Source organism: Leptonychotes weddellii, chromosome 5, assembly GCF_054177405.1.
Source record: "Leptonychotes weddellii isolate Sample4059 chromosome 5, ASM5417740v2, whole genome shotgun sequence".
Classification (NCBI taxonomy): domain Eukaryota; kingdom Metazoa; phylum Chordata; class Mammalia; order Carnivora; family Phocidae; genus Leptonychotes; species Leptonychotes weddellii.
The window spans coordinates 626,479-638,150 of record NC_138373.1 but is presented as its reverse complement, the minus strand read 5'-3'; the positions used below and the strand labels follow the sequence as shown (position 1 = coordinate 638,150).

Sequence of the window (11,672 nt, the reverse complement as noted above, 5' to 3'; positions counted from 1 at the left end):
CCGGATTAACTCACAGCTGCCAACACTTTTCTGCCGACACAGAACTGGGTGTGGAGGCGAGGCCTGAGGCCGTGCACATGCTCACTGGCCTGGACCATTCATCAGGGAGGGCGGGAGCCTTGGATGGGGCTGTGCCAGGCCTCGTGTTCCTGGAAGTGGGTACTGTGTCTGTCCCTGCCTTGGCGGGTCCCCCTGTGGCTGTCCCGCTGTCTTGGACAGGGCCACCCCACTTATCTGGGACTCTTCTATCTTTGGCAAGGGCTTGCTGACTGATGGTGGCTGCACCGTCCTGTAGGTTGTCCTGTGGATAGAATGGGGTTGGGTAGGGCACTCGGGAGGGTGGGAGGGAGGGAGAGGCTGGGACCTGGTGGGCATTTTACCCATGACACCACCCTCCTCCCTCCTTCCCTTCCAGTTTTTGGCGACTGCTGGGCGGCTGACCCCCGACCCGCCAGAAGCTGGGAAGGTGGAGTGCTCACCGATCAGATCCACAGCAGGCTTCGGCCTCAGTGATGAGTCGTGTGAAGAAGCGCAGGCTTCTCTTCCCTGGCTCAGGTGATGAGCATGGGTGCAGAGATGGACCTCGGTGCTCAGACAGCTCACCTGACCTGAGAGGAGAAACAGGGACATGATGGGTGTCATGCATCTTGAGCCTCCGCGTGCCCAGGGGGGGCTCTGTCCCAAACAGAAGGTGCATATGCAGGTGTGGGTAAGAATAGGTCTGGTAAGGAAGCCTCTGTTTGCTAGGGTCCTGAGCAGCTGGCCCTGTGAAGGTGCCCCAGCACAGTACGCAGCAGAGAGGTGGCCATTGACCTGCTTCCTTTCTGAGCTGGGGGCTGGAGAGTCAGCCTCGGAGACTGGCGCCCTCGGGCTGCTGGCCCTGCCTGACCGGCCTGGCCACTCCTCTCAGCCCTTAGTAAATTCAGCCTTACTTCTTTTTTTTTTTTAAGATGATTTATTTATTTATTAGAGAGAAAGAGGGAGCATGAGCGGGGGGAGAGAGAGAGGGAGAAGCAGGCTCCCTACTGAGCAGGGAGCCCTACGTGGGGCTCGATCCCAGGACCCTGGGTTCATGACCTGAGCTGAAGGCAGATGCTTAACCGACTGAGCCACCCAGGTGCCCCTTCAGCTTTACTTCTTATTCAAGTTCTGTTGGTCTGTTTTTAATTTGCCAGCATGTCAGAAGACACCCCAAATGCTCAGTTTCCCACCATGGAAAAGAAAGTAAAGCCTGAACTACGTGGCAGTGTGCAAGGAGAGAGTGTTTGTTAGGAGAAGGCAGCTTCTGGGACCCTGGGTGGATCAGCCTTCCCGTTGGCAGGTGTTCCTGGCACCTGTAAAGCCCCCGGTGGGTGGAGGGAAGAGCGCCGGCAGACCCCGCACTGCCTTGGAGGGCACCGAGTGGTTTTACAGGCGCGAGCCCGTGTCTGAGCAGGGAAGAACCGCTGTGGGAACACATGACCGGGGGGGTGGTGGGTTTGTTTTTAAACAGCAGCTTTCTCTGAGACGTAATTTATGTAATGCAAATTCACCCTTTTAAAGTGTGTACTTAGTGGTTTTCAGTGTATTCAGAGTTATTTGACTGTTAACCACGATCTAATTTTAGAATATTTTCTTTACCCCCTGGAGAAACCTGGTCCCCGTTAGTGTCCCTCCCCATTCCCCCGGCCCCTGCGCCCCCTGCCTGCTTCCGGTCGCTGCAGATGGGCCTGCTGAACAGAGTCATAGACCACATGGCCCTTCACGTCTGGCTTCTTTCTCTGAGCCTCAGGTCTTCAGGGTTCGTCCACGCCGTGGCAGGTGTCTGTGCTTCATTCCCTTATGTGACCAAATAGGATCCCATTGTGTGGCCAGACCATCATCTGTTGGCGGCTAGAACATCAGCTGTTGGTGGACCTTTGAGTTGTTTTTACCTCTTGGCTATTGGGAATGGTGCTGCTGTGAGTAATCATGTACAAGTTTTTGTCTGAACACCTGTTTCAGTTCTTTTGGGTCTATACCCAGGCCTGGAATGGACATTCTGCACCTTTTGTCCCATTTGCTTTGACATTTGTGTGCATGCTTGTCCTCAGTCTGCATCTTTCTGTGGATATGCCCCAGCCATGAATACTGAATTGTGTGTTTTCTTAGAAGAAGAGCATTATCTCATGTACCGCGGGACAGCTCTCAGCACCAAGCAGTTCCTCCTGTCCCCTGGCCCCATAACAGTATCCTTGCAGCATTTCCTTCTAGCAGAACGTCCTGTTGAGGGTCACATGCTGCACTGAGTTGCTTTATCTCTTTACCCTGTCTTAATTTGGGACACTCCCTCTGCCTTTCTTTGTCTCTTTGACGTGACGTTTTGGATCATTACCCCATCCGCATTTTGGATTTTCTGATACTTCTTCCTGTCCAGGTTGAGGTCACAATCCCAGATAGGACATGGAGACGTCGTGCACTATTTAGGGTCCACATCTGGACCGCCCTTGCCCATGTGAGTTCCTCGTCGGCTCTCCGTGAAGGGCCGTCCCGTCTGTTATGTGGTGCCTGTCTCCCCGACACAGAAGCAGCCGGACGGCCAGCCGGACGGGACGCACGAAGCCTCTACAGATGTCCTGCTCCATCAGGTGTCCTGGGTTTAGCCTCCGTTAGGAATTCTCGCCTGTCCCCGGCTTCGCTGAGACCGCCACAGTAGCCTCCCCCATCGCCAGCCCGTGGGAGCCCTCCGCTCTCAGGCAGGCAAGGCTCACTCACTCTGTGTGACTGTACTGTGTTTGTTTATTTCAGCGTTCATTTCATTTACGTTATGTTTTCCTGTATTCATTGCTGGAATGGACGCATGGATTCTTATCTTTCAGTAGTCTATAATTGTCTTGATGCTGAATTTGGCTAGTGGGATCCCTTCAGGTAGGTCCCCGTGTCATTTTAATGTGACTCTGTCGTTCTCTTGAAGCTTTTCTTCATTCTGGCAGAACACCACATGCCAGGGCTCACCTTGTACTCCTGCCCTGCCTGAATTGGCCATTTCTCTGAGGAGCCTGGTTTCTTTTCAGGGGGATGGCCTGGGTGCTGCTGGGCCCATAGCCGCTCAGGCCCTTCCTGGCCTCTTGGAGCAGATGGAGCTAGAGAGCATAAGATCACGCATGTGCACACACCGTGAGCCGTCCTGCACATATTCTTAGTTTAGAGATCTCGGGGTTCTCTGGACACCCCCAATTCCATCAGCCCCGGGGCCCTCCCTGCCTGCCCTTCTCCCTTCCACGTTGCATCTCCTGCCGTCCGCTTGAGAACAACTGGGCTCAGTGACGAACATGCTCCATTCAGAATGTGTGTAAAAGTTTCAGGACTGCTTCACCCATACCACCTTGAAAGACGAGAGGGCACGTCCCAGGGAGGCTGTCATGGCCCAAATGCCTCCACCCCTCCCAGGGGGATGCAGGGTCTGGGAAGTGTCACCCTCATAATCAAGAGTTAATTATTAAGCACAAAGAAAATTATTAAGTCCTCTTCGGTGCTAGCACCAGTGGGTCTTGTGTGCTTACAGCTCCGTACTTTTGAGCTCTTGGTGGGGTTACAGAGCACCAGTGCCTGGGAGAGCCAGGCTACCAGGAAACAGCAAGGCAACCAAATGCCTTGATTTTATCTTGTGGCGTTCCTGACAAAATAATTAAATCAGCCTCCGCTCTCAGGCAAATGCTTCTGAGAATGGCCTGCGTTTGAATGGGCCAGGCAGCCTGCACACACAGGCTCCGTCGTCTCTGACGCGGGCTCTAGGGTCTCGGGCTCAGAGAAGACTCCAGAGGCCGCCTGTCCAGCCTGGGCTAAGAATTCCTTTCTGTTGAGTCAGGATCTCTACCTTGCACTTGCCCTTCTAGTGACCGTCCAGTGGACTCTCTGGGGGAGTTCTGCTGCCAGTTTACGCATCAGGAGATGGGCTTCGAAAGGTTAGAGGTAGGAGCTGTGTCTGGCCCTGTTGGACCTGTGCCCCGGGCAAGCACCAGCTGTGAAAGACCTGCTGGTGAGGCCGTTCAGGAGCAGGAGATGGCTGATGAGTGCAGGGCTGGCCTTTTCCGGCTCTCACAGCCATGTCCGCCGTGTGGATGACAGCCCATGTGGAGGGCTGCCTGGGGATAGGAGGTCCCTGCCCTTGACCGATGCTTTGGGGCTTTGGCCAGGCACAGTTCCTGCCCAGACATCTTTGGAGGGGCTCTCCATTCCACTCCTCCCTGCCCAGAACGTCCCGTCTGGTGCACCTTTGGGAAAGGATTGAGCCTGTGACCCTGATTGACCTCTTGATCCCCGAGTGCTGTAGAGGAAGGGACGTGGGCTTTGGAGACATAGGCTGTGGGTCAGTTCCTGGCTACCTTACCATTCAAGATTTCAAGCAGTTCAGGACTCTGAGTAATGGGGACAGTGTGTGCCTCATGGGTTTATTGGCAGGATCAGAGAGCAGGCCTGATTCCCTGATGTGCTGTCTGCCTCCCCACTCTTTCTCAAGAGCTACAGCTAAACAGCCTGGGTCTCCAGGCTCTGTGTAGTCTTCAGACACCTCCCTGCCACCGCTTTTCACACTGGGAATGGTGCATGTGTTTGATGAACCCTTACACATAGTCAGATGCTCGCGGCTGGGGTGCCAGTCTGTGCATCCGCTCTGCAACTTGGAGTTGTCAGCACTGAAGTCAAAGGGGGGACTTGGTAAAGAGCAGGGTTTGCAGGCCGGGTCCTTGGGCATGGCCATCTGCTCTGACCAGGCCTTGGGCTGGGGCAGAGCCCATCCTGAGAAGCTGTTCCACGGGGGACTCAGAGGATATGTGAGGGAAGGCATCTTAGAACCTCTCCTGGCTTTTATAGGATGAGGTGCATCAATGCGGTGTCTGTACCTCGCGTAGACTCGTGACTTTTGGAGGATCTGGGGGGGGCAGAGGGTGGAAGGAGGACTCTTCCTTGGGAGTTGCTCCCCTCACCTCGGCTGCAGGGTGGGTGTCCTGTGACAGCGCCGTGGGCGAGCTCATGCGGCTACCCTGTAGCAATATTCCTCACAGCAGAGCTCCTAGTGCATGGGAACCGTCCTCAGCAGCCGGTTGGTTTTCCGGTCCTGCAACGGGGATGTTTATTTGGAAAGTAAGTCTGAAGTGGGACTTGGGTGCTGGAGATGGCATTTCTGCAAGGTGACAGTTGGTCGACGCAAATATCTACTTGGGACGGATGCTCTCTTTCTTAAAGATTTGCACCCATAAACACCACTGAAACTTCAAATGGCTCATTTCCCTATTACCTAAACATTGTCTCGCCTCTCCTGCAGGAAGCCCTGCCTGTGTGAAAATCCTTGAGGGCCCCCTGTTCTGGGGAGGTGGGCCCCCTGAGTGGAGCGTATGGGGCAGGAGGAGTGGGGTTCACTTTGATCCCGCCTCAGCCCGCATTGGAGGCCAGGGCTCCCCAGTCTCAGCCCAAAAGGGAGACCAGGGGTCCCCAGTCTTAGCCCACATTAGAGGCTGGTACCCCCAGCCCCAGTCCACACTGGAGGGCAGGACCCCCAGCTCCCGTGCATTAGAGGATAGGGCCCCCCAGCTGGCCTGTCTTGGAGGACAGAAGCCCCTCTGCCCCCCAGCTGCCTCATGAGCACTCTGAGCTACTGCAGGCACCGTACCTGATGCTGATAGGACAGAGCCTTCCGGAAGAACCAGGGCATGTGGTACATCTCCGTGATGCTTGCTCTGGCATGCAGGGTTGTGCAGCAGAGAGTCAGACATCTTGGAGATGCCAGGTGCGTGCCAGTGGCTGGGTTTAGACGTTGGTCCTATGAGGGAGCTCTGGCTGGGTCCTGAGCTTAGTGACGCCAGGGACGGGGGTTTCCTTGTGAGTAAAGACTGGTTCTGCTGCCGAGGCTCAAGGACCCCCACCCTGCTGCGCGCGCTCCCCCCCCCCCCGCAGCGAACAACTCAGAGAAGTGAGAATCAGGACGTGACTATGTTTTATTGAGAAAGGCTGGACGTTCTTAGCAATCACTAGTTTTTCTTTTGTACGTTTTAAGGAAAACTGTATACGTTGCCGTCATCTTTCTCCCCAGGCTGTACCCCCATGGGCTCCTTCCCTGGTGGTGTAGGTGCAGAGACACCCACAAACGGGCAGCACTGGGCCGGCGACTCGGACAGCAGGGGGGTCTCTGGTTGCAGAAGAGCCTTCCGGCTGAGGCGGCCCGAGTGCTCAGGGTCACGCAGTTGCTGTCGGCGAGGGGCCGCTCTGAGGGGTGTGCCTGGGAGAAGCGCTTCTCCATTCCCCTCTAACTCAAGTGCGCTTGTTAGTACGCATAATAAACCATAGGCCACAGACGTGGGGGATGGACCACAGTATCCAGTTCAGATCCGCTGAGTGTGTTCTGTCTCCCAAGGGTGGCAGATTTATGGCAGATCGACCTTGAAACTAAGGTCTTGCCTCCAAAATGTCTCCTTGGTTTTGCTTTCATTGGCCAACGTGAGAAACATCCTTTGCTGTGGGGCACAATGTGTGCAGAGTGGCCCCCATGCCCGGCGCCCGCTCACACCAGCCCCATGCCCCGCAGCCGTGATGTGGGTGGGGAGCCCCAGTGCTGTGTGCTCGGCCCAAAGTCAGGGTGGCTTGCAGTGTGGGCTCCTCAGAGCCCACGTGTGCCCACAGCTGGGGCACAGGCGGGCTGGCAAGTTCTGACGGGGCTCAGGGCACGGTGTGGCCCAGCCCTTCCTCCCGCCTTGCCCTGGGGTGACACAGTGTTGGGCCTGTGCTGACACTGCTTGGCCGCCTCTATACGGCGCTGCTGAACTTCACATCCGACGGCTCGGTGCTGTCTGGGATGACTGCCTTCAGGGCAGCATGGCAGAAACGGTTCAGAGCTGACATGTTGGTTTTCTGCTCAATGTACAGCCTCAGTTTGTCCCGAAAAGTCTCCCCCAGAAAGCTGTAGATGAGGGGGTTCAGACAGCTGTTGGAGAAAGCCGCCAGGTTGACGATGTGGCCAGTTAGCGGGTAGGCGTGGCGGAAAGACTGCGTGCAGGGAGCAGCTCCTGGCTGTGTGCGCTGCAGCAGGTGGACGCTGATGAAGACGTTCTCTGGCAACCAGCAGATGAAGAACACGAGGACCACTGCGAAGATCATGCGGAGGGCTTTCTGCCTCCTCGGGCGCAGGCCTCGGTGTTTGTGAGCTTTGATGAGCACCCGGACGATGAGCGAGTAGCACAGGCCAATGATGGCAAAGGGGATGATGAAACCCAAGGTGACTTCCAGCCACTGGATCTCCTTGACGTCTGCAAAGCAGAAGCAGACCTCCTCCGTGTGCTGCAGGTGCACCGCAGTGAAGGGCACCAGCGTGGCAGAGACAGAGGCCATCCAGATGAGGCCGCAGCTCAGCCTGGCGTGGTGCTTGGTGCGGAACAGGCTGGAGCGCATGGCCTTGGCCAGGGCGATGTACCGGTCAAAGCTCATCCACGTGAGGAAGAAGATGCTGCTGTACATGTTGATCTGCAGGAAGAGGGACATGAAGGTGCACAGCACAGTGATGTCATAGTACTGCTCGTCCAGGTTGAACACCTCAATCAGGGAGTCGGCCACCAGGATGAGGTCAGCCGCCGCCAGGTTGATAAAGTACAAGTCCGGGATTGTCATCTTTTCCCGGAAGCTGAGGTTCACCACCAGTATCAGGATGTTCCCCACGAAGCCGATGGGGAAGAGGAAGATGGTGTACAGGCAGGAGAGGAAAAGCCCAATCACGTACTGCTGGTGCTCGGAGAGCTCTCCTGTCTGGTTCGCCAGGACGGTGCCAGTGAGTGCGCGGGACAGGTTGAGCTCTGGGGGGGTGCTGTTGGAGGTGCCGGGGTGCGTCTCCATGCCCAAGGCGGGCACTGGGGAAGTCACGTCCATATCCCCAGATGCACAGCTTTCACGGTTTGCCACACAGCTCACAGAAATCCAACTTAAACGATAAATCCATCTCTAGAAAGAAAGGTGATGCTCTTTGAAGTGAGCCAGATGTTTGTAAGAGCAGAGCTCATCACAGGCACCACCGGAAGCAGTGTGGGTCTGTTTTGCAGAAAGCTGAGCAAATGGAGAAGGTTATCCATGTCCACACCGCGAGAGACTCTTTTTCTGGGCGTCTGCCGGGCGTCTGCTGGGCGTCGACTACTGTGTTCAGCGCCCACCGGATGGCGCTCACTACCTGCGCACCTGAGAGAAGCATACAGAACAGGAGTAAGTCTTTGGTTCAAGTCTCTACGGCTTTCTGATGGCTTTCTGATGAGGACGGTCTCTGCAGCAGATGGCCACAGGGTGACGGCAGGCACATGCATGTGAAGGGAAGGCTGGGACTTGAGGTCCTTAGTGTCTCGGAGAGATGGTTGTCACTGAGCTGAGGAAGAAGAATTAAGTATAGAAAATGCCCCGTTTTCTGTCCCCAGGGCTCCCGGGCCGCTCAGTCTGACTGGAGCCTGGACTGTGAGTCATCCTAATGCGCGGTGGACGCCTATTTTTTAAAATAGTTGAATAGCAGGCTTATGAAGTAACATGGCTGTTGGGTATGGAAATCTCAGGAAAAGTACTATTTGCCAGCAGAGGAAATAAAATTTATTTCAGCAGCTGTTGGAAAGAGAACTAAGATGGGAAGGGAAAAACCCAGCTTCTCTGAAGATAGTGGACCCAGAATGCTTCGTGGAAACTGGAGCAGAATCTCTTACAATAAAACAGATAAAAGAAATCTAGTTTGTTTTTTGATTTTGTTTTTTTTTGCTGACCTAAGCTTGGGTGCCCCAAATGAAACTTTTTTCATGATATGAAATGAAAGAGAAAAAATCATAAAAATGGTACTGGCTTTAGTAAATATCCAATGTTTTCATAAATTATTGTAAAATCTAATATATTTTTGTAATGTTTGTAACCTAGAAGCTGGGGGGAAAAAAAAGCCTGAGCAAAGCCCTTTAGACCTTTGCTGCTGACAGGTCTAGCCTACGGGGCCGTCCACCACACCTGGCTCATCCGCGGTCTTGACAGGCGACTCAGCCAGGGTTCGCTGGGCAGCCGTGGTGGTATTTGGGCCATCACAGCTGGGGAGGGGTGCCCTTGCATCGAGGGGGGGCCCGCCACGGAGGATGAGAGAGACCCCAAGGAAGCCGACCTGGCACATTAAAATGGACTTGAATTGTTTTTCTGTTGAGAGTTCTTGTTTTACCCTGTGAGATCATTAGGAGTCATTTTTGAAGTGTTGCCAAACCAGACTAGACATTTATTGAACAAATGCTTGAAAATACTGCTTAAAAAAAAAAAAGGCAGAAAAGCAAAAAAACATAAATCACAGCCTTAGGGTCAGTTATTATTTAAAAAATATTCAGTAAGCTTTGCTTAGCGGTGATGATAAGTTTATTAGTTATTTTGCATTTTTTTATTCATCTTTAGTAGATAGTACCAATTTGAACCACATAAATGTCATTGTTCCCAGATACTATCTGTAACGTTTAAAGCCTCTGTTTTTAATTTCTTTGTAAAAAGTGCTGCGAGTGCTTGTTTTGCTCTCTAAATGTGGAAACTTGGGGCCGTTTCCAGTGCTTCCAGAGGAAGACTTGAAGGTGAGGGGAGCCCACCACGCACACTCGTCCTGTTCCTGTGTTTGTCAAGATAGGCCGTGTGGAAAGAGTTTTAAAGCAAGTCCTGCACTTCTTTCCCATGTACATGAGTCCTTTGATCCTTGGCAAATACTGCTATTTCATAGCGGCCTAGAACCGACATAGGAAGTAGGGTGCGTTTCCTACCGCCACAGCACTCTCCTGAGTGTTGACCATGAATTTATAAAGATGAGCATGAAACAGTTTGGTATCGTTTTGTTTCACGTTTCCACTGCTTGTCTAGTTCTAGAAAACTAAAACCACATTTGTCAAATCTACTGGGTGTGTATCTTTGTGAAGGAATACTAATCCGCCCAGACGTGTGGCTTGGGCGAGTGTTTTCATTGAGTGACTGAAGAGCGGTACTGTAGACAGAGCCGTCTGATTGTCCTAATGCGAGACAGCCCCTTGCTTGAGCGAAATACAACAGAATACTGGATATTATTCTCGGCATGCGTTACAGAAAGAACCTTTGTGCATAAGCCTCCCCGACTACAGTCACGCTGAGCTTGTTAGAGCCATGTCTGGGTTCTTACGTGGAGGAGGGGGTCTGTAGCCTCAATGCCCCTCTCACCAGAGCGTGGCCTGTGTATCCACGTCTGCATCCAGCTGTAAGCATAACATGTGGCACTTTACCCGAGACCACTGAGCCAGGTCCGCCTGGCGGTCTCCATCGCCCCCAACGCAGAACCAGGAACCCAGGATGGAGACTCACCTGCACCGCAGCCAGCCACCCCAACTTGGGCCGGTTCTGAGCAGACCCTTCCCCCGTCCCTTGGAAGGCTTGTCAGCCAGCCTCTGCAAACGTGCTCATGGCAGGCTGGAGGCGTAGCTGCAGCTCTCCCTCGGGTGGTGGGGATTCTGGACTTGGTTCCACCCGTCGAAGAATGCCGGAGTGGTGGTCCTGGGGAGGGAGGCCTGGTGCACGAGGCTGACCTGCCAGAATGCCGGTCATTGCTCTGGACACCGGGGCACTGCAGACTTTATAGGCTTCCCAGGGCCGCCCATTGTGCTCTGCACCGCTGGACGGCCTCCTGAGAAGGCCAGCATTAACCATTTTTTTGCTGGCCTTTTTTCTCCCATACTGTGGCAGTGAGCTCGGTCCCACTACACATTTTTATGGAAGTTTCCAGATTTAACTGCTTTTCTTCACCCACTGATACAATTTTTTTTAAGCGTGAAAGCATTGGAAGTAGGTCTTGTGTACCTTTCAGATGATGACTCGTCGTCATTTGTTGGAACTGAAATGGTCTTGCTTGTTTTTAAAACTAAGCACTGGATTTCCTAAGCCTAGAGAGTACTGTACTAATTATACTTAGAGAATTTAACCTAGGACTTTCACAAAAGCATTTCCAGAAAGAAATTTAAACCCCAGAAATAGCAGGTATTTGGGGCAAGTCCATTAGGAATCAGAGTTGTTTTTCTGCTCTCAGTGTTAGTCATCTCGCAGCGCTCCCCTTCCCTTTGCTCCTGAAACCGCCTGCGTGCACCTGTCCAGCAGGCGTCGGTGACTGACCCGAGAGGCCCCCTCCTCTTCCTCCCCGCCACGGCCGCGACTCTTGTGCGGTCGGGGTGGACTTAGTCCCAGTCCCAGGGACCCCCAGTGCCTGACCGTCCTGCAGGCAGCTGCTGTCTCCTGCCGCACCGGCGGGGGTTGGGGGTCACCATCGCCTGGGAGAAAGGCCGGCAGAGTCTGCACATCTGCAGGACCTGCTGGGTTCTGGCTGCTTGCGCCACGTTGTGCGGTGTTCATGGACATCACCACATTTTAATGGGTCTCATACCTTCCTCTTGGTGACTTTTTAAAGCTGTGAGATTGAACTGAGCGTGATCTTTCGTATTACTGAGTGTGAATAAAGCAGATGGCCGCTGCGTTGGCAGCATGGGGGCCAGTATGTTCTCCCCCAGGGGACAGAGGCTGGTTCCAGGCTGGGAGTGGAGGCGTCTGGTCGGACGAGGGCGCGTCGGGCGCGGGGTGCCCCTCCGGTTACAGGCACTGCAGGCGGCCAGTGTGGTCCCTGCAAGCTTTCTGTTTTGTCAGGAGCTTGTGAGCTTGAAGGTATTCTGGAGGGT

The 11,672-nt window shown here is 53.9% G+C and overlaps 1 protein-coding gene and 1 long non-coding RNA gene across 3 annotated transcripts in view; one reads left to right on the top strand and one right to left on the bottom strand.

Annotated features, from left to right (window-relative positions):
• The window catches only part of LOC145721472 (uncharacterized), a 57,400-nt gene that overhangs the window by 35,585 nt on the left and 10,143 nt on the right, over positions 1-11,672 (top strand). The gene's annotated exons all lie outside the window — the stretch shown is intronic.
• On the bottom strand, positions 5,934-10,883 carry GPER1 (G protein-coupled estrogen receptor 1). Of its 2 annotated transcripts, none has more exons than XM_031020442.2 (2): positions 10,315-10,883; positions 5,934-8,353 (listed from the first exon to the last, which is right to left on the bottom strand). In XM_031020442.2, the coding sequence occupies exon 2, from the start codon at positions 7,867-7,869 to the stop codon at positions 6,757-6,759; it is 1,113 nt and encodes a 370-aa protein (XP_030876302.1). In that variant the 5' UTR covers positions 7,870-8,353; positions 10,315-10,883; the 3' UTR covers positions 5,934-6,756. The 2 variants fall into 2 exon arrangements, with proteins under 2 accessions (XP_030876302.1, XP_006749362.1); XM_006749299.3 differs by having other exon boundaries at positions 5,934-8,172.

Coding starts and splice junctions, on each gene's coding strand:
- GPER1 (XM_031020442.2), bottom strand. CDS start 7,869: ATGGACGTGACTTCCCCAGTGCCCGCCTTGGGCATGGAGACGCACCCC.